The sequence below is a fragment of the Cricetulus griseus genome, chromosome 4 (assembly GCF_003668045.3).
Source record: "Cricetulus griseus strain 17A/GY chromosome 4, alternate assembly CriGri-PICRH-1.0, whole genome shotgun sequence".
Lineage (NCBI taxonomy): Eukaryota > Metazoa > Chordata > Mammalia > Rodentia > Cricetidae > Cricetulus > Cricetulus griseus.
The window spans coordinates 124088351-124112324 of NC_048597.1; the positions used below are offsets into that span (position 1 = coordinate 124088351).

At 38.0% G+C, this 23974-nt stretch overlaps 1 protein-coding gene across 1 annotated transcript in view; it reads right to left on the reverse strand.

Moving 5' to 3' along the window:
- The window catches only part of Cntn5 (contactin 5), a 469456-nt gene that overhangs the window by 312205 nt on the left and 133277 nt on the right, over positions 1 to 23974 (reverse strand). Inside the window, exon 7 of the mRNA XM_035444195.1 lies at positions 1796 to 1898. Coding sequence (XP_035300086.1) covers positions 1796 to 1898 — 103 coding nt within the window. The remainder of the gene's footprint in view (positions 1 to 1795; positions 1899 to 23974) is intronic.

Consider the following 23974-nt stretch of genomic DNA (forward strand, 5'->3'; position numbering starts at 1 on the left):
TTTCAAGCCTCCCCCAAACAATCACATCTAATGTATTAAATAACTTCCCTGGGGAAAGGCTCTATGCTGTTTTCTTTATAAATTGAGTTTTCTAATTTGTTTTACAATATGACCCATGTTTGTTTGGCTTTAGTACAAGTTTTGGCATTTAAGAAATATTTAACTGCAGGATATACTGAGACTTTGAAATCCCATTGGAATATATTATTTTTCCGTTTGTCAAGATTAGGGGTTTGACTTTGGCTGCTCCCAGGCAAATGGCAGCAACACTAGAGTTAAAAGGTATCATCCTGTCTCATGCACTTAACTAAGGCCTTTGGCTTTGGAAGAGTTCCTCAGGTACCTGGTCACATGACCACATACTTCCCACATGAATTTTCCCCTTAAATTACATTTCCATTGTGGAATCACTTGCTTAAACAGTGGGCTACATAGACTTTAGTTTTTTCCTACCATGGTCTTAATTGTGAGTAGAACATCATAGACATTTTATCACAATTTGTCTTGAAATTGCAACACATTGTACTGATGGTATTTCTCCATGAATTTCTGGCTGAATCCATGCCATTCACTCTTATACACCCCCTCCATGGGCTGATCCTACTGCACTTTTCTGAAACAAGTTTTTTTATCAATGTAATACTGTGGGTGTTAGTTTAGCACAACTGGAGTTACATGATTAGTAACTCTGAAAAAGATGCATTTATACAAATTATAATTACAGATCTTGAAGGGATCCTGAGGCCTTGTCATTCTAAAAATAATAACACTGTGTTTGAAACAAATCAGAATACCATAATCAAACATCATCAGAACTACACTCCTGCTACACATGCTACTCACACTATAGAAATCATCAACAAGCAACTACACAGACAGCACAGGCTTTAAACTTCAGAGTCAGGCTCAATCAGCCTAGCCAGCAATCATCTTTCATTTGGAGAATGGTGTGGATTATACACATTAAAATTTTGTTCTCCTGCTACTATTTTAGGAGATAATGAAATACTCAGTTTGATCCCTGTACCCATGCCTCCTACAGTTTGTTTCCAGTAGGTATGCATATGTGTGTATGTTTGCATATGTGCAGACATACATGCATGCATGTTCACGTAGGAGTTGGGAGACAAACTCAGGTGATTGTTCAAATACTATCTGCTTTTTAGTGAGACAGCCTCTCACTGTCCTGGAGTTTGTCAACTAGGCAGACTGTCTATAGCATGGCACAGGACCCACCTGTCTGGCTCCCAGTTTCTGCATTACCAAGAGCATACAACATGCCAGATTTCTTTACATGGATTCTGATCACCACACTCTGCTTCTTACTCTCGAATGGCAAGGACTTCATGGAAGAATCCACCTCATTCCCCTGAAACTCTTGTAATCCCAAGAATTCTATTCAAGACTGCACTACTAGGCAAGCATTCCACCTCTGATCTGTGCACCATGTAGTCTTCACTCTGGACAACTACATGAGTAGCAGACAGTCCTTTGTCCTTTCACTCTCCTGCCAGAGGAAATCTGAGGACAATGCTGAGATTTTCAGATCAGTAGACAGAGGGATGGAAAGCTCTCCTGTAGTCTAGACATGTTTCCTTGATGTTGAAGCAACAGATCCCCAAGCACAGCTCAAGGGACTTGACTACTCACCATTTCCCAGCCTCCCTTTTTCTAAAAACACTATAGTCACTGTGGGGCTTCTGGGAAAGTGAAACCTAGCAAAATAAGTGATCCAAACAGCTGAGTCATGTTTTAATAAACAATTGTGTCTAATTATAGAATAATATGTACTTACTTGCCGAGTGCAAAGCATTCCATCTTAACAGTTGTTCCCTTAGCAGCTGTAACCGTGAAAGGAAAATGGACCTCAATTTTCGGCTCATATTCTCCCATCACACCTGGGAAATAAAGAATGGTCTTTAAGCGTAAAATGAATGTCACAGTTTTCTTTCCAGTCGTGGAGATATTACATGGAAAATCACTATAGTTTGGTAGTTGATGTGTCTTGTGTTAGATGACTACTAAAGTTTTTGATATGCTGAAACCAAAAGTATACTTAGGGTCCATTATGGTGAGATCTTAATATTCCTTTAAAATGGGGTTGTCTGACTATTCTCTACATAGACATTATTCAAAAACTATAATCAATATGGAGAGTTTACATACATTTTAATGGTTTATTTGATTATTTATATGTATGTGTGTGCTTACCTGTGCCTATATGTACAGGGTATATGCATGTGTAGCCCAGAAGAGGGAAATGGATTCTCTAAAATATGAGTTCCAAGGTGCTGTGAGGTGTCCAACATAGGTGCCAGCAACTAAACTTGATTCCTCTGCCCGAGTGCTTCAAGCACTCTTATCCACTGATAAGAGTGCTTGAAGAGTGCTAATTTTATTTTACAAAGTACATGGACATGATGATTTCCTATGATAAATAATTGTACTTTTAAATGAGAATGTGTTAGAAATTTTATTTTGGCATGTAAATTAATATTTATTTAATAATCTATGTGTATTCTTATATTTAATTTTTATTTATGTGTATGTAAGCAAGTGTGTGTATACATATGCAGGGGCTCATGGAGGCAGAAGAGGGTATTGCATCCTCTTGAGGTGGAGTTCCAGGCAGTCATGACCTGGTCAACATGAATGCTGGAAACTGAACTGCGGTCCTCTGGAGGATCAGCCAACATAAGTAAATTCTGAGCGATTTCTCCTACCCCTCTAACTTGCATTTTTAATTATCTATAATTTGAAAATAATTTTGCTAAGAAATGTAGAAATTATAAAGTTTCATTTGTTATGTACTCTGCTTTCAAGCATTCAATGAATATACCTTTAAAGAGGAAATGGGTATAAGATCAAGTGAATGGGAAAGCTATAGTACATCATAGTGTTAGGAAGGGACAAGTTCCAAGAATGAAATGAAGTACATCCAAAATATTATGCACATTGGAGTATTTGAGCAACTGAGCAAAGAGGAGAAATCTGTACAGAAGGCAGAATTATATGCAATTCTCATGGTATTCATGGATTTTACAGAACTTCTTAATATAGTTACTGAATTTCAATATGCAGGGAGAGTCATGTTACACATTGAGACTGCAGAATTTGTTCCTGATAATACAGAATTAACTTCACTGTTTATAGAATTACAGGAAACAAACAGAAACCGAAGTAATCCTATATACATTACACATATCAGATCCCATACGGGTTTGCCAAGCCCACTAGCACAAGGCAATGATGAGATTGAACATTTATTAATTGGAAAACAAAAGCACCCAAACATAGGTTGCATAATGCTTTATTGACACTAAACTTTCCCAATTCCAATGAAAAAGGACAAACAACTGTGGAAAGACATTGGTGACAGAAAAAACTGCTGAACTCAATCAGCCGGTATACTTCAAAGATGTACTAACCTCTATATGGAGACCAGGACATGTGTTACGATGGGGTAGGGGTTTTGCATTGGTTTCCACAGGAGAATAAAAACTTTGGATACCATCAAAGTTGATCAAGATTTGTGTTGATAAGGAAAAACCTCTTGACGAGGAGAAATGGCAGGTAGTCTACTAAGGTATATTTCATATAATAAATAGAAACTTCCCAAAGGAAAGGGAAGTGTTTTGCTTTTATCTTCACAAGAAAACTCATCTCCACAAGGCAAAGGATACTGCATGGGTAGATACATAAGAAGAGAAGGTAGCTATAGCAAAAGGAATGTGCCATACAGTAAACTTTACAGCTGTCTCTCAGAGAACTCTATTTCTCTTTATTTTCTAGTTCCTATTCAATTATACCAATGCTGGATTTAGAGGTGGATTAGGATTTCCTCTTCTAAAATGCAAGCATGTTGTTTAACTAAACTTTAGTTTCTATATTGTATCAAGAAGCCAATTGATGTAATACACAATAAGAGAAGAATTTGGGGACTATCTTTGTCTTTTCTTGGCTCTTTCTTTCAAGGTCTACACCCACTCATAATTGTTATGCTCCCATAGTTGCCTTTTCTAGTATACATACTTACACAAGCAAACATTTCTCTGCTAGCATTTATGTTTGAGTCTCACACAGCCAATGAAGACCTGCCTGACAGTAATCCCTGGACACCCCAGAAAGAAAATGGGGCACACCTCCTTGACTGCACTGGATCCAACCTGCTCCATTTCAATGGACACTCCGGCCAGAGCTTCTGGTACTGACTTCAATCAAGTTGAGGATTTCACGAAGGATCTTTAATCAATGAATCCCATCTAATATGGACTGGATACAATCCATTCAACACTTTCACTACACTATCATTTTCTACCTAGAGGACCCCACAAGGATATCACAGTCCCATTGCAGCAGGAACTAACTTGGAGGATGCTACGCCCCCTTTCCCCCATTGTTGTCACTTAGGATAGTGTATATACCTAGTTAGGGATAGCTTCCTATTGTTTATGGTTGGGACTGGAAGAAGGTATTCAGGATTGGACACCACTTTCAGATGACTTTAGGGTTTAGGTAAAATAGACATAGTTAGGATGTGACATAAGCAGATTGTTGTATCTTCTTTTATTTCACATTTATGATTATTAATTTTGGCTACTTTACACTGTTAAGTTTTAATCCTCTTTTAGACTAAAAGTGGAATTGTAGGGCATGCTGTAACCATGACTGCTTAGGGGCTGGATACAGGTGTGCCTGACCACGCCTGTGAGGGCATGGTCATTGTAATGTAGGGCAGGGGTAAGTGTGAGGGATGCTCACGCAGATGCTGTGCCTTCGCTTTTATCTTCATCTTGCTGTACTTACTGCTGCCCAATGGCTGGCCAGGATGCTCTATAAGTAAGGCTTTCCCGTATTAAATTCCTTTGTATTTTTACCTGGCTCTTTATTGGCAATTTCCCACATTAGACAGTTGATCAAATTCAGCAATTAATTTCTCGTTTACCCCATTTCATGGTATAAACATGACATATCCATCATTGTAATACAGTTATTGCTTAAATGTGCCAATTCATGTATAATTTAAATTCTAAATCCTTATGTTGAATATGATTTGATGCAGAAAGAAAAAAAGAAATAGGCTTAAGAGACAACAGGCTGAAGATGGAAGTGTATGGTCTGGTTTCTTCAACAATGTGTCTTTATGACTTTCTCATCAACCCTGGTTAAGGCTGACTATTGCCTAAGAGCCCCTGTTTTATGCTGTTTATTGTTTTCCTCACACCTATCTCTCCTGACAACTCTGCTTAGAATTACATGTCATTAAGATGACTTCAAATTGCCCCAGTTCCTAATAAATGGATGCCTTCCAGCTGAGGGGCCATTACTCTCATTGGAGTCTTTATGATTGTTGATTTCCTTCTTTACTGTGATTGCTCATAGAGTTCCAGGGAACATTTGCCTAACACTAAGCCTGGTGAAGAACTTAGGTGATACTCTAAACTCCATTCTGAGTGGTTTCTCTGTTCTTTGGTGCACACTCATGGAATTAGTGTGTAGAAGACTAACATTCATAGATGAATCCCACAAGTACTGCAAACATCGCTGACTTACCCTAGTACTAGGACTATCCAGCTTCCTGTGATTTTCAGGGGTTTGGGCTCCAGTTTATTATTCTATGACATAGCAAGTGTTGCATATTTCAGTAGACCCTTCTGACACTCACAGGAATACTCATACTAGAATACTGGATACATGTCTAGTAAGTTTACAGAATTTGGCTAAGAAAGTGAGATGGGAATACTTGACAAATATTTTCCTTATGTGCAAATGATGGATATTTACATTGTAGCTGCTGACCATATTCAGTATGTTTTTATTTTTCAAGAATAATAGCTTTTTTCCCCTAGCAATTCTTCAGGAAAAACATATCCTACATCTCTGATAGAATGAGTTGTACAGGAGGCACCATATTTCTATATAGTTTCTGCCTTCTGGTTATTATTATTTGGGCATTAGCTTGCTTTGAACATCTAGCTCAAGGTGAGTCAATCAGATTAGCTTATTGTCCTGTTCATCCCACATATTAATTCCTGGAAGGGTAGCTGTGGTTGAAAGTTTTCACGGAGAGACAGAATCTAAGTCTTGACACTTTCTTGTGTCATGGTATGTGATGGTCACTGAACCTTCCCTCCTTGGAAGGAAATATTCTGCTATTGACAGAAGTAATTACTGATAGTGTGCCACTTGTCATCTCTGTTGAAGCACTAGTTCTCTGCCCCTTTCTCTACCAAATAAGTGAATAGAAATACTTTAGTGAGTTTGAGGTTTTCATTGAAAGAAGATCTGACCAATGTATTACATGTAAAACAACTGATGGTTATCCAACTCCAGGTTCAATTTCTGAACTCACCATAACCAAAACAGTATCCTAGACAAAGGAAAAGATAGAGGTGATAAGAACTGTTAAGTTGAGATAATGGATTTGCTCTCTCTTAAAGCATTTTACAATTTAGTAGAGAATTAAAATTCTAATGAGATAGAAGACTCAAGCTATACAAACACCATTACAGAAGAGGAAGTATATAGCTTCAAAGGCTTAGGTAGAATACAATGGGAGATGAGAGGAAAAGAGAGATGCTGAGCAGAAAAATAGGAAAAATATTTCAATTGTGATGAAATTGTTATCTTGGAATTAGTGGATATTATGTGTGGAAAAGTTTAATGATGATGTAGAAGAAACAATTTTAATAAAGGTATAGAAGTTAGACTGTCTCTGTGGATTCTAGTGGGTATTGAATTTTGTTGCACAGATTATGCAGATGCAGTGAGAGAAATTTCAAAAATAAGTTGGTGTTAGTTGATAAATGATATTTAGTGGTGTACTTTCTCATTTTCTATAATGATACTAGTAATGACTATAAATTTATGTGAGTGCTTTTAGAAATGTTTCTCTGACCAATAGTCATTCTGTTTCATTTAGAGACAGTAATAGCTTTAATTGTAATTTGACACAACCTGAATCATCCAGGAAGAGACTCTCAATGGAGAAGTGCATATATTTAGTTGGCCTATGGGAAATCATCATAACAAAGTTAATTTATACAGGAAGACACAGTCCACTGTAGGTAGTACAATTCCCTAGGCAGGGGGTCCTGAATTCTGTAAGAACAGAGAAATCAAATTGACCACAGAATAGGAAGTGAGCCTACATGCACTAATTTCTATCTGCACACTGTGGATACGGTATAACCAGCATTTCAGGATCTTCCTTTTCTGTCGTCCTTACTATGATAGGCTTCCATTTGGAATTGTGAGCTAAAACAAGACCCTGAGTTGTTTTTTATCACAGCAACAGAAACAACTAGGACAGATATGGAGTCAACATACCTTTTACCAGTGATCTCATGTTGGTAAATTGAATACACAATGTTAGCAATTAAGGTACAGAGAGGACAAGAGGAAAGTCTTGTGATTTGGAAAATAGGTTTCACATTAAAATGAGTTGAAATTGTTTAAGAAAATACCTGTGTAATCTATTAGCAATGTATGGAACCGAAGACTTCCCTACTTTATATTATCTATAATAATTGAGATTCTGTACAAATTAGTATTTTAATTAATTTTGTTATTTTTAAGGAGACCAAAGAGAAATAGTCATTGTGTTATATGTGTTATTGTGTCATATGTGATGAGTCTAAAGCTAGAACAATAAGAAACAACAGCAATAAAATGATACAAATAGAAAAGAAAATCAATTACTAAAAAGTGCACCTTACATCTAAATATACGTGCTATTAGTGACTGTAGCTATTGCACTTGTCAGCTCATCACACATTTCATGTCACAACCCTTTACACTTCAGGACTCTGGTACAAGATCCCAGCCACAGCCCTGTGAGTTTAGAAATTTAACATCATATTCAGAAATATATATTATTATAGAGCAATAGCGTTTTCTGGAAAATACAGAAGCCATTATATGTGGAAGTTTTAGTCATTTAGAAAGGTGTTCTGAATCATTTTCTACTAAGATGCATATAGATAATTGCTCCACAAGCTTAGGTGGAAAGGCAACACAGTGCTTTCTCTTTTCAAAGGTGTATGCTGACCTGAATCATACTTGTTTTGCATCGTTGCTATTCCCACAGAACAAGGAATTATTTCCAGGAAGGAGGAAATACAAATACAGGCACTATTGGGGGTAATATTTATGTGGGAGAAAAACTGCATGGTTTTTAATCATTGGGAGAAACTATGTCTATCACTGTTAAACGTGATCTGAAAATCAGAAAAAAAACCCAATGATTTATTTTTCCTTTTAAGTATCAAAATTAATTGAGTAAGGGGCCCCCTTTAGGCTATAATTGTTTTCCTGTGGTTACTGAGTTTTAGGAATTATTTTCTATTGTTCTTGCCACTGTGATACAGAAAAATATATCCATCTTTCTCCATCATCACCTGAATGCTTATTCCATATACATCAGAAATTCATAAACTTACCTACAAATATGAAACCTAAAGGAAGAAACTTTCTCCTGTGCATATAAGCTTTCCATTGCATTAAAGTATTATTCCAGATGAATCAAACTTTTCAAATGTCACCATGGTGGTAGTGAGTTGGCTGAAGAAGTAAAGGCACTTATCACACAAGCCTGGAGACCACCTCATAATTCCAAGAACACATGTATAAGTGGAAGGGGAGAACAGATTCAACAAATCTGTCCTTTCTCCACATGTGTACATTGAAATATACACAAACAATAATAAGAAAAACAATAACTGCTATGTAGTGAATACATAAACTGAAACAAACTGGCACCATGACTCAGTATAAACTTGAATGAGAATTTAGTTGAGAAATTTTCTGTAGAAGGTGCACACAGACTGAATTTTAATATTTCTATGGGTACAAATATAAGAAGTTCTCCATCAATATATTAACATAACAAAACAAAATATTTTACAAACATGCCACTTAAAACACATGCAGGTGATTTTGTAAGTTAAGTCCTTTGGCCTTTTGAAGCACATGTGTGTCTTCATCCCTTCATAGCTGTCTATATTACTGGGACTGGAATATTTTCAATATAGAAGAAGAGAAAAATTGTGTAGCTGCACAAACACTTCAGTTTAGGAGATGCCATCAGGACTTCCATAACTGTACTTGAACACAACAGACTGTATGTTTTTTTTCTTTCCTTTTTTTTTTTTTTTTTTTTTTTGTTTTTTTGCTTTTTCGAGACAGGGTTTCTCTGTGTAGCTTTGGAGCTTATCCTGGCACTCGCTCTGGAGACCAGGCTAGCCTCGAACTCACAGCGATCTGCCTGCCTCTGCCTCCCAAGTGCTAGGATTAAAGGCATGTGCCACCAATGCCTGGCCCAGATTGTATGTTAATAAGGAAACTGGTTACACAGGACTTTCCTGAAAGCTTTCCTTACAGAGGCTCCTCCGTCCTAGACAGCTTTGGTTACAGAGACCTCTCCTTCCTTGGAAGCTTAGGTTACAGAAGCCTCTCCCTCCTTGGAGATTAACACTTACTAGAAATATTAGGACAGTTGCTTTTATGATACAAAACAAACTTAATCAAAAAAAGTAGGAATCCCAAGTAGTATTTCAATGCTCAAGTTATTAATTACATATTTGGGATTCTAAATACTCAGCAGGAGAATCCCAACATAGTGTTGGTTCTTTGCTCATGTGAATTAATCAGAGACTAAGGTTTTTGTGTAATTTCCTAGAATGTTTATGTCTTCTGTAATCGTTTATCATTAAAGGGATAAGGGAGAATGACTTATGCCCATGATAGATTTAATGAATATAATATACAACTTAAAATGCTAGTGCATGAGAAGCTGAACAACAAAACGATAAGAAAAAGAGTCCAGGCCAACCTAATTCATAAGGAAGTGGTGTGCAAGTTTGTCACTGCAAAGGTAGTGGGTAAGACAACTGGCCAGAAGAAACGCTGGATTTATAGCTGCAGTGCATGGATGCAGAAGAAATAATGGTGACAAGCAGAACCATCTGTTGCTTGCTGTGACTCCTGAATCCATGTGGATTCAACTGCCTTGCAACACAGATTCACAATGTCATGACATGTCACAGACCATGGCCATGGCATCTATAAGTCCCTTTTCCTTTATCTTTGAATTAGAAACAAGATTGTTTTACATGTCAATCCCAGTTCTCTTTCCCTCCCCTCTTCCCCTATAACCCCTCCCCCCAACTAAAACCCTACCTATCATATATCCTTTTTCTTATGAACATAGAAAGTCTCTTGAGCATTTATCCTGGGTAACTCCACAGAACACTATTTTCCAAAACTTTATTACTTTCTATTTCTGAATTTTTATCTTTCTATAAAACATTTCTTCCAGAGAGTTTTCAATTGCAGAGCTATTTACAAATCCACACAGCAACCCCGCAATGGCAAGAGTATTCTAATATTCTGGAGGAGTTACTTCTGCAAGCTTGGTTGATCAGCTGCTTGACATAAAACCTTAGGAAAAATGTGACAAATAACCAGTGTTAAACTATTGTTAAAAGTTTATTTTGATTTCCTTCTGCATGGATTGTTTTCTCAAGGCAGTCTGTTGAGAATGTCATCTTTCCTGCTGTTAATATTCACATGTAAGATTTTTGAATACTCTCTCCCATTTGTTCAGTAAACATCACACCATGAGTTTTATTTTACAAATGCTGCTGATTTTGATGAGTACATGCATGATACTGTACAAAGGGGCAATGTTTCCAGAGAGCATTTTATGACCACACCGTCCTCTCAGGATGTGATGTGCACAAAAGAATCCAATACCAAGAAACTGACACCTGCTAAAATCCCAGTGCTAGGGTCAGCATATTCAGTAATTCCAGTCTTTGAAAACATGGCACAATAGAAAGGATTTTCCCTACTTGAAGTGAGAGAAATGGGTGTTGTAAAATTTGGGTAACACCATTAGCATTTCTGAGCTATTGAATCACAGTCACAGGGCTCAAACAGAAGGTTCTGTCAGCCATGAAGCCACTTATATTCACATGCCTGTGTTACTCTTTAAGAAGAGTTCTTGTGCCCTTCCGACAATCCATCAGAGACTAGAGACTAGAGTGAGGAGACTACGAGGAGAGGCAAGATCATCCAGAGCTTCGGACATTGAATTCCTGGCCCACACACACTACAGCGTAACAAGAGGAGATAGAGAGATCCTACCTGCACTCACTGGAAAAAGATATGGGAAGAAGACAGAATAAGAACTCGCTCAACAACAGAAAGACCAATATGACACCACTAGAATCTAGGGACTCCACTTCAGCAAGACCTGAAAAGCCCAACAGAGTGCATGAAGAAGAGATGGACCTCAAAAATTATCAAAGCAAGATGATAGAGACCTTCAAAGAGGAAACAAGAAAATCCATTAAAGAAATAGAAGAAAAAGCAAGCAAAAAATTACATGAAATGGAGGAAAAGACAAACCAAAAAATTCAAGAAATAAACAAATCTCTTAAAGAAGCTAAAGAAACCCAAGATAAAACAACCAAACAAGTGAAGGAAGCTCTTGAAACAGTTCAAAGCATGAAAGCTGAATTAGATACAATAAAGAAAATACAGAATGAGGCAATGCTGGAAATGGAAAGACTGAATAAACTATCAGGATCTAAAGACATGAGTATAATTAATAGAATCCAAGAGAAAGAAGAGAGAAACTCAGCTATTGAAGACTCGCTAAAGGATATACATTCATCAACCAAAGAAAACCTCAAGTCCAACAAATCCCTAATACAAAATATCCAGGAAATATGGTACACTGTGAAAAGACCAAACCTAAGAATAAATAGGTGTAGAAGAAGGTGAAGAAACACTGCTCAAAGGTACAGAAAACATATTCAACAAAATCATAGAAGAAAACTTCCCCAACCTACAGAAGGATATGCCTATGAAAGTACAAGAAGCTTACAGGACACCAAACAGACTGGACCACAAAAAGAAGTCGCCCCGACACATAATAATCAAAACACCAAATCTACAGAATAAAGAGAAAATATTAAGAGCAGCAAAGGAAAAAGGCCAAGTAACATATAAAGGCAAACCAATCAGAATCACACCCGACTTCTCAATGGAAACTCTGAAAGCCAGAAGGTCTTGGATAGATACCCTACAAGCACTAAGGGAGCATGGATGTCAACCCAGACTACTGTACCCAGCAAAACTTTCAATCACTATAGATGGAGAAAACAAGATATTCCACGACAAAAACAGATTTAAACAATACATATCAACAAATCCAGCACTACAGAAGGCTCTGGAAGGAAAACTCCAACCCAAGGAACATAACTACATGCACAAAAACATAGGCAATAGATAATCTAATTTTGCCAAACACAAAAAGAAGCAGGAGGGCAAAATCCACACACAATGACACCACCAAAATAAATCCAAAACAAACAAGAACCAATGAACAATGGACATTAATATCCCTGAATGTCAATGGTCTTAACTTACCCATAAAAAGATATAGGCTAACAGAATGGTACAAGGACAGAATCCATCCTTCTGCTGTTTACAAGAAACACACCTCAACTTCAAAGACAGGCGATACCTCAGAGTAAAAGGATGGGAAAAGATTTTCCAATCAAATGGCCTCAAGAAACAAGCCGGTGTAGCAATCCTAATATCTAACAAATTGGACTTTAAACTAACATCAATCAAAAGAGATGAAGAAGGGCATTTCATACTCATCACAGGAAAAGTCCATCAAGATGAAATCTCAAACCTGAACATCTATGCTCCAAATACGAAGCACCCACATTTGTGAAAGAAACATTACTAAAGCTCAAACCACACATAAAACCACACACACTCATAGTAGGAGACTTCAACACCCCCCTTTACGTCACTAGACAGGACCACCAGACAGAAACTTAACAAAGAAACAAAGGATCTGAAAAAAGTTATGACCCAACTGGGGTTAACGGATATCTATAGAGCATTCCATCCAAACTCAAAAGAATATACCTTCTTCTCAGCACCACATGGCACCTTCTCTAAAATTGACCACATAGTAGGCAACAAAGCAAACCTCCATAGTTACAAAAGAATTGAAATAACCCCCTGTATCTTATCAGACCACCATGCATTAAAGCTAGAATTCAGCAACAATACAAATGGCAGAAAACCTGCAAACTTTTGGAAAATGAATAACACCCAATTGCACCATTCCTGGATTGAGGAAGAAATAAAAAACAAATTAAAGACTTCCTAGAATCTAATGAGAATGCAGACACAACATACCCAAACTTATGGGACACTCTGAAAGCAGTGCTAAGAGGGAAGTTCATAGCACTAAGTGCCTACATGAAGAAACTAGAGAAAAGTCACATTAGCGAACTGACAGAACAACTGAAAGCACTGCATCAAAAAGAAGCAAACTCACCAAGGAGGATTAGATGCCAGGAAATAATCAACCTGAGAGCTGAAATCAATAAAGTAGAAACTAGGAAAACATTACAAAGAATCAATGAAACAAAGAGTTGGTTCTTTGAGAAGATCAACAAGATAGACAAACCTCTAGCCAAACTAACCAAAAGGCATAGAGAGACCATGCTAATTAACAAAATCAGAAACGAAAAGGGGGATATAACAACAGACACTGTGGAAATCCAGAGAATCTTTAGGTTATACTTTGAAAATCTGTACTCCACAAAATTCAAAAATCTAAAGGAAATGGACAGTTTCCTGGATAAATATCACTTACCAAAATAAAACCAAGATCAATAAACAGTTTAAATCGACCCATAACCCCTAATGAAATATAAGCAGTCATCAAAAGCCTCCCAACCAAAAAAAAGCCTAGGTCCAGATGGCTTCACGGCAGAATTGTACCAGTAATTCAAAGAAGAGCTGATACCAGTACTCCTCAAATTGTTCCGCACAATAGAATCAGATGGGATATTGCCAAACTCTTTCTACGAGGCTACAATCACTTTGATACCCAAGCCACACAAAGATAGGACTAAGAAAGAGAAGTACAGACCGATATCCCACATGAACATCGATGCTAAAATACTCAATAAAATATTGGCTAATCGAATCCAAGAACATATCAGAAAAATCATCCACCATGATCAAGTAGGCTTCATCCCAGGGATGCAAGGATGGTTCAACATATGAAAAACCATCAATGTAATCCACCATATAAACAAACTGAAAAAGAAAAACCACATGATCATCTCACTAGATGCTGAAAAAGCCTTTGACAAAATCCAACATCCCTTCATGATAAAGATCTTGGAGAGAACAGGAATAACAGGAACATATCTAAACATGATAAACGCGATAAACACCAAACCAATAGCCAACATCAAACTAAATGGAGACAAACTCGAAGGTTTCCTCTAAAATCAGGAACAAGATAAGGCTGTCCACTCTCTCCATACCTCTTCAATATTGTACTTGAAGTTCTAGCTAGAGCAGTAAGACAAGAACAGGGGATCAAAGGGATACAAATTGGAAAGGATGAAGTCAAACATTCACTATTTGCAGATGACATGATAGTCTACATTAGTCACCCGAAAAACTCTACCAGGAAACTCCTACAGCTGATAAACACCTTCAGCAAGGTAACAGGATACAAAATTAACTCAAAAAAATCTGTAGCCCTACTGTATACAGATGATAAACTCAATGAGAAAGAAACAATGAAAACATCACGTTCACAATTTCCACAAGCAACATAAAATATCTGGGGGTAACACTAACCAAAAACGTGAAAGACCTGTACAATAAGAACTTTGAGACTTTAAAGAAAGAAATTAAAGAAGATTCCAGAAAGTGGAAAGATCTCCAATGCTCTTGGATAGGCAGAATTAAGATAGTAAAAATGGCAATCCTACCAAAAGCAATCTACAGTTTCAACGAAATCCGCATCAAAATCCCAACACAGTTTTTCACAGACATTGAAAGAACAATACTCAACTTTATATGGAAAAATAAAAAACTCAGGATAGCCAAAACAACTCTTTACAATAAAAGATCATCTGGAGGCATCACCATCCCTGACTTCAAGCTCTACTATAGAGCCATAGTTCTGAAAACAGCTTGGTATTGACACAAGAATAGACAGATAGACCAATGGAATCGAATTGAAGACCCAGATATTAATCCACGCACCTACGAACACCTTATTTTTGACAAAGGTGCTAAATCTATACAATGGAAAAAAGATAGCATCTTCAACAAATGGTGCTGGCACAATTGGATTCGGACATGCAGAAAATTGCAGATTGATCCATACCTGTCACCATGCACGAAACTTAAGTGCAAATGGATCAAAGATCTCTCCATAAATCCAGCCACACTGAATCTTCTAGAAGAGAAAGTGGGAATAACCCTTGAACAAATTGGCACAGGAGAACGATTCCTGAACATCACGCCAGAAGCACAGACACTGAGGTCTGCAATCAATAAATGGGACCTCCTGAAACTGAGAAGCTTCTGTAAGGCAAAGGACACAGTCAGTAAGACAAAACGACCACCCACAGAATGGGAAAAGATCTGCACCAGTCCCACATCTGACAGAGGACTGATTTCCAAAATATACACGGAGCTCAAGAAGCTAACCTCCAAAACACCATACAATGAAATTAAACGTGGGGTGCAGAACTAAACAGAGATTTTTCAACAGAGGAATCTGAAATGGTTGAAAGACACTTAAGAAAGTGCTCAAAATCCTTGGCCATCAGAGAAATGCAACTCAAAACAACTCTGAGATACCACCTCACACCTGTCAGAATGGCTAAAATCAAAAATACCAATGACAACCTATGCTGGAGAGGATGCGGAGAAGAAGGAACACTCCTCCATTGCTGGTGGGAGTGTGAACTTGTAAGATTATTCTGGAAATCAGTATGGCGGTTGCTCAGAAAAATGGGAATCAATCTACCTCAAGATACAGCCATTCCTTTCTTGGGTATATACCCAAATACTGCATGTTCATACAACAAGGACATATGTTCAACCATTTTCATAGCAGCATTGTTTGTAATAGCTAGAACCTGGAAGCAACCTAGATGCCCTTCAACTGAAGAATGGAAAGAGAAAATGTGGTACATTTATACAATGGAATACTACTCAGCAGAAAAATGCAATGGAATCTTGAAATTGGCAGGCAAATGGATGGAACTAGAAGAAACCATCCTGAGTGAGGTAACCCAATCACAAAAAGACAAACATGGTATGTACTCACTCATATATGATTTTTAGACATAGAGCAAAGGTTTACCAGCCTATAATCCTCTTCACCAAAGAAACTAGAAATCATGAAGGACTCTAAGGGATAAAAAGACCCCAGGAATGGGAAGTGGCATGAACTCCAGAGCTAATTGAGAGCATGAGGGTAGGGGAGTGGGTGCTGCCACAATAAGAGCACAAGAAGAAGAGTAGAGGAGAAGAAATGGAGGAGCAGAGATATTGAGTTGGGGGAAGAATAGAGGAGAGAGAGCAAGATGAGAGATACCATATCAGAAGGAGCCACTATAGGTCTGAGAAGAGATCTGAAACTAGGGAGATCTCCAGAGACCTACAAGGATGACACGATCTGACAGTCTGGGCAGTGGAGGAGAGGATTGCCTAGAAGCCCTTCCCCTAGAATGAGATTGATGACTACTCTCTATGCTATCCTAGAGTCCTCATCCAGTGGCTGATGGAAGCAGAGACAGACATTCACAGAAATACACTGAGCTGAAATCTGGAACCTAGTTGAAGAGAGTGAGGAATGAAGAATGAAGGGGTCTGTACCAGATTGGAGAAACCCACAGAAACTGTTGGCCTGAAAAACGGAAATCATATCTACCCCAGACGCTCTTTGGGAGGCCAGTACGGGACTGATCCAGCCCCCTGATCATGGATGCCAATGGGGAGGCCCCTGCACTCCTGGGAGCCTCCAAAGGTGGACTGGCGTTTTTCCCTGGTGTGTGTGTGGAGGACTTTGAGAGCCCATCCCACTTGAAGGGATGTGCTCTGTCTCTGGACACATGGGGAGGGGCCTAGGCCCAGCACAGGAAGATTTGGTGGACTTGGTGGAGCCCCTGTTGGGGGCCCTACCCTGCCTGGGGAGTGGTGGGTGGATGGGGTGGGGGGTAGGTTGGAGGTGGGGGAGAAGGAATGGGGGTGAGGGGAGGGAGAGGGAGAGGGGACTTACATGTGAAACAAGCCTGTTCCCTAACTTTAATTAATAAAAATAATAATAATAAAAAGAAAAAAACCCTCTGCTTGAAAAAGAAGAGTTCTTTGTGAAGCAGAACACCTAATTTAACCTTCCTCAGTTTTGCATACAATCATGTTCTTCTTCAAACCCAGTTTTTATGGGAAATTCTTTCCCAAATCATTTCTCAATGCATCTTTTAGACTTTCCTTCTAATTTGACCCAATTCTTCTGTGATACCCCATGACCCACGGAACAACTCTCTACCTGGGATCCCAATGGAAGGAAGACCTTCATCCTCCTTTCTTCCCTCCATTCAAATTTCCTCTCAGTCCTGCTGTAGACTGTTTTCTGTATTTCCTTTCCCACCCAATTTTCATTCCTTGGGGCCTCCACTCTTGATGACGACCAAGGGTTCCATTAGTTCTTTCTTGCTACTCTTTCAGTCTTCCCTTTAGCCAATCTCTATTCCTCATTGACACTTGCTGACCTTCAAAAACATTCTCCTCTATGGACCTCACAACCAGCACACTTGGCTAGGACTTAGAGTGGACAACAGCAACCAAAGAAGGAAACACACACCCAACAAGGAGGAAACCAGATATCTATCCCAAGTAGCATTTAAAACATCATAACTCCAGATGTCTATATCCTAGCACAAAAGACATGAACAGAAGAAACAGTATTTGTCCTCCAGAAGCCTAAGAACCTATTGCAGTGGTTCTCAACCTTCTTAATGCTGCAACTCTTTAATACAGTTCTTCAACTTCTGGTGACCCCAACCATACAATTACTTTCATTGCTATTTCATTACTGTGATTTCGGTACTGTTATGGATCATAATGTAAACATCTGATATGCAGGATACCTGATATGTGACCCCTGGGCAAGGGTCTTTCAACCCACAAAAGGGTTTCGACCCACAGATTGAGATCCAATGCCTTATTGCACTAGACCTGCACAAATATTTAACTTTAGGAGGTACCACAGGACTTAAATAAATGTGACTTTAACACAACAGACTGAATGTTAACAAGAAGCCTTGTTTTAGCTATGAAGGGCCCTTCTTAGAAGCTAACCTAAGAGCAGGGTGGTAGTGGTTCACAGCTTTAATCCCTGCAAATAGGTGGCAGATACAGGTGGATTACAGTGAGTTTGAGGCCAGCTTGGTCTACAAAGCAAGTTTCAGGACAGCCAGGACTGTTACACAGAGAAAACCCTGTCCCCCTCTGCCCCCAAATTAATTAATTAACTAATTAATTAATTAAAAAGAAGTTAATCTCTTTGGTCATTTGGTGCTTCTCAAGTCTCAAACTGGTCCCCAGGCATTTTCACCCAATTTCTGAGCTAATCTTACAACTCTGTCCTCCTGTATTTTGGTTATTTTCTCTATCATGTGAACATTCCCACTCAGCTTTCAAAATCAGCCTAATTTCATTCTCTTCTTTGTTTTCACAGCAGGCAGATCAAACAACTATTTTATTGCCTATCTCATTTCATTTGACTGATGTTTACCTGTCTATTTTCTTGGTTTCTTTGTGTTTTCTAGCAGTGAGGTAATAAAGTTTATTTTTCTTTGTACCCAAAAATTTTGAATATGTATTTATTAACTTCTCTGGTTATATACCATTCCATGTACTCTTGCATAGAACACAGTCCTTCCTGAATACATAATTTCATTTTTAATTAAAATTTGTTCTTTGATGATTTGTTCTGAGAGGCATTTTCTTCACTTTAAGAGTGTTTCTAGTGTTTGTATACATGTATCTTTCTTTTTCCTCCCAGGACATAATATAGTTCTAGCCTTCACTGCCTGGGTTTCAGTTGCTGATGTGATTGACATCTGCTCTTTGTTGCCTTCTCTTCCAGGACTACTCTATTCTATGAGCCCACATCAGTCTTTGGAATTGTATTTTCATCATTTATTTTCCTTTCTGAAAAAGTCAGTGATGTCTCATGTGTTTATTGATGAAATTAAAGTTCATTATTTTTTTATTTAAAGTCTTGAAGATTTTTTGTGAAGTGAACCCTTCAACTTTAGTTTTTATTTGATTATTATAAGTCCATTTGATCTGGTCATACTGTCTCTCCTTGTCCATTTATTTGTTAGAGTGGTATGCTAACATATCTACTCAAATACTGTTAGCATGGCTGGACCTACTAACTCCACTCCTCTCTGGAATATTTTCTATAACTCAACCCACAGGAATGGTCCATTCCACAGGTTGCATCAGAATCTATGACTTAGATGTTTCTTCTCTACTTCGCCACTCATTATTTAATGTTTTACCATTTCACATATTGTTTCTAAAATGACAAGCAAATCATGAAGGCTACATTTTAAACATAGTAAATTATGTTCATGAAGTCCTATCATGAACCAAATGACCGGAGCTCATTACTGAAAATGAACATAGCTTACAATGATGAAGAATTACTTAAAGGAATTAGAGAAATTAGCATTACTTAAGACTAGAAAGAAACCATGAAATGTCTAGGATTTTCCCCCAATGATCAAATGGTCTTACAAATATGAATATATTTAGAAGAAATTCTTGAATTGACCAGTTTTGAATTCTGTATTGATATAGTCTGATGGATATGACAAAAGTATAATACTTTAAAATAGGTTTACACATTACTATATCATGATTCTATTTTTTATCATAAGGATTCTTGAGGTGTTGACACAGACATATGGAAATTTTGTCTTAATCTCATGGGGAGGAGTTAATCTCATTGAACTATGGTTTTCACATCTCTTCCATTCCGCAAATCATTTATTTTTGACTTGGCAAAATATACCAATTGGACTATGTCAAACAGTCTCCTCATAACCCATTGTAGCACCTATTATGCAGCATTGAGTCAAAGTATGAACAAAAATAATTTGGCTATGGAAAGATAATTATAAAATATGACTACATTAAGAAACAATAACAGCTAGAACCTGATATTTATAGACTTTAAAATACATGCATTTGGGGGCCTGGAAAGATAATACCATCAATAAAACACTTGCATTGCAAGCATGAGAAACTGAGTTTGAACCTAAGAATGCACATAAAATATTGGACAATGTGGTCTGTGCTTGTATCTCACTGCCAAGAAAGCAAAGTGAGATAAATCCTTGGTGCTGGCCAGGTAGCCTAGCTTGTTTGACAGGATTCAGTTCAAGGAGGGATTGTGTTACCAAAATAGTAGGACAGAGTCTGAGGATTAACACTGGAAACTATTCTCTAGTCAGTCTCCCCAAACACACACACACAAACACACACACACACTTGTTTTAGGTAGAGAAGTGTTTTTCCAGCACACTGCCAACAGAATGAGTAATGCAGAGTGAGGAGTGTGTCACAAATCTGGGGATAATGGAACAAGGAGCAATGAAAAGGGGGAAGATTGACATGTGTACCTCCTTTGTACATTGTCCTGGCTCTGTTAGGTACCAAGATGCTTTCAGAAGTGCCTCATGTTGGTAGCTGCTACATGTATTTACTGCCTATATCCTTTTGCCTTGGATGTTGAGTTGATAATTCTGAAAAAGCTTTTGGATTTCTCTGTTTGTTTACTTAAGTTCCACACTGTCCTATCCCAGCCTGGCAAATCGGTTGGTTTTATAGGCTTAATTGGGCTTAGGAAAATCAGGTTTAACAATGTAAGCAATTTGATGACAAATTCAAATATAATCCAGATAGCTTTACTTTTTCAATTCCTTTATATTGTTGGTATTTAAATTTCTGAATGACTTTTGAAGGTTATAAGCCACATTTTCCTTATTTGTAAGATAGCTTTTACTAAGACTTAAGAAGTTACAGAAGTAAATTGAAATCTACAATGATAATTACAAACCTGTGTGGTATTTGAGGTCATGTACCAAGCTTTGTGGCATAATCAAAGGTGACATAATATTGGAAACAGCACTGGATCCTTATAAGGATTTTGTTTCAGAGCAGTTCAAGTAACCTCTTGAACTGCTCTGCATAGTCTCTGCATAGTCTCATCTTGTATCTGAGGAAATTAACTCAAGGAAGTTGAAAATTTTCCTGAAGAAAGTAGGCGATTATTAAAGTCTTGAGTCAGGGTTCCAGTGTCTATTCACAGACATGAAATTAGCCTCAGACAAATATGAGGTGAGAAGAAGAGTTCTTTGTTTTCATTTTGGTGTTTGGTTTTGCATATTTGATTTTCCCCACCCACTTACTTCCCAGGAGTCTTTGCAAGTTCTTTTTCCTCCTTCTGGAATGCAACTCAATCCAGGGCAACTAGCAAACACTTTGTCTTCCTTCCATTCTCCCTTTAAACACTATCCCATTTATGCAAATCTTCTTGATAGCTCAGAAGCATTTGAATCTTATTTCTGTGTCTCCTGGTTATCTTTTCACATTGCAACATGGCTTTTGATTTTTTAAATCAGGGCCATCACTTCATTTGTGTTTTCTGCCAGACCATAAGCTTGTTGACATCTTACTGGTATGGTATTGTTAATGTTCCAGCATGAAATAAAAGATGGATAGTAGGTCATTTGTAATTACAATTATTTTAAGTTTAACATCCATTTCAATCAAATATAATCAGTTGCAAGAATCAAGATACCCAGATTTAAAGGGAGCTGGAATCATGGCTTCCAATGACCCAAAAGTGGCATAATAGCTACTGACGGATTTCTTGAAATAGATAAAACACATCCCTTTAAACGGTGCCACACTGGTGCAGCTCCTCTGCTTATCTTCACACTTCCTTTTCTCTCAGAGAGTGGTTCAGTAATAGTAAAAACCATGAGATAAACTAAACACCAGCACACTAAAGTGAAAATCATTGATCTCTAATTTTCTTGACAAGATCTCTCTTGTAAAAACAACATGCTCATTCACTGAAATGACTCAGTGGACTTTTAGCTTGAGTGGTGCATTATGTCACAGGGAGGGGGAGGTTTGTAGACACTTGCATTTCACTAAGATTGCCTGAGGGCCCATTTCTGAGTTTACCATCTCTAAATTATTCTTAGGATTTTTTCCTTGGCTAGTTTTATTTATTTAACTCTGAATTTTCAGACTATCTGAAAGCTTCTTGAGATTATGCTTTTCATTTGAACAAAAGCAAAATGAGAAAGGCCTGAGGCAATGGCTAGCGAGTGGGAAGGCAGTTGCTTATGGAACACATGACAGTTGCCACCTGTACAATTCACATGGCAGGTTTGTGATCATTGTGTTGGTGGCTACAAATTACCTCTTCATATCAACACTCATTATTTATTAAACAAGAGAGTGATGAAAATAGTCATTAAGAATCAGCATATCCGTCATTTTCTTTTTCTTTCATAGTTAATTTTGAAGTATTACATTTTGCAAGAAGCTCACATCTGAAGAAAAAGCATGACATGATATTAAGCAGACCTTACTAATTATAAAGGAAATTAGACTCTGTATTCTCTTGATAGATTTTCTGACAGATAATTAACACACTGAGGAGCAGGCAACCTCACATTCTCTAAAGATGAATCCTGCCATTCCCAAAGATCAGTATAACCCCATTTTCCTTATGTGGGTTACTTCTTACACTTTGCCTTGTTTCACAAGTTTTATGGATTCGTGTTTTCTTGCTAAATTTAGAATAATAGACACTGTAGCATGTCTTCCAAGGAAACTAGGAAGAAGCACATACTGATGGCTTCAGTGGGATCTTCTGTTAGCATGCCCTGCAGATCTCATGCCAGGCAGACCAGAGAGGGGATGGCTCAGTGGATAGAGTGCTTGCTGCCAAGTATATGAATGAAAAAAAGAAATATTAGGGAAAGGACATGGCTGCTCCCAGGTAAGGTAGAGGAGAGAGTTTATTATAGATATGAGGAAGAGTCCAGAGTGGACATGTGGACTTGACCAGTTTGAGCTAGGTTATGTGGGGAGAGAGAAATGGGAGAAGGGAGAGAGGGGAACTAGGTGTAGGAGCCAGGAGGCCAGAAGAACAGGAGGTTAGGTGGTAACTAAAATATCTAGATTCCATAGAAAAGATCCTCTGGGGGAGGGGTAGTCCAGCCCCTGGGTTGGAGTGTTCAGGGTAGAGGGCAGGATATCCTGAAATCCATACCCTGTAACAGGTAGGGACTGAGGGATGCTGGGAGAACCTGGCCGCTAGATCTGCTTTGATAAGATACATAGGCAAGACAGAGACAGGCGGATCTCTGTGAGTTCGAGGCCAGCCTGGTCTCCAGAGCGAGTGCCAGGATAGGCTCCAAAGCTACACAGAGAAACCCTGTCTCAAAAAACCAAACAAACAAACAAACAAACAAACAAAAATATACATAGGCACCTCAGCTGTTTGTTCTGGAGTTCAGCAGCATGTGTTTAGTGTTTATAATGCCAGTACTTTGCATGATAAGGGACACAGGAGGATCTTGAGACCTTGCTATCTAGCTGGTCTAACAAGTAGATTCAATGGGAAATCATGTCTCAACTAATAAATAAAGGGGAGAGTGATAAAGAAACACAACATTAACCTGTGGCCTATGCATCTTTACCTATGAACATCTGCATCTGTAATACACACACATCTATAAACCTCTACATGTATGCAAAACATCAAAAAATAAAGAAAAATTGGATCCCAGGGAATAATATAGAAATGTCTGATATCCCAGTGTGATACTAATGGACAAAGCAGAAGCCTTGAGACACAGTCATTATCCTAGATCACACTAATTGTCTCTTGCAGTAATAGGTATGGTACTTTTTGCCAGCTAACCGGTAAAGCCAAACAGAAAAGTACAATCTCTAGTGAGATAAGAACAGGCAAGAAAAGCGTTGTAGATTCCATAAAAATTGTGTGCATTTGTGTGTG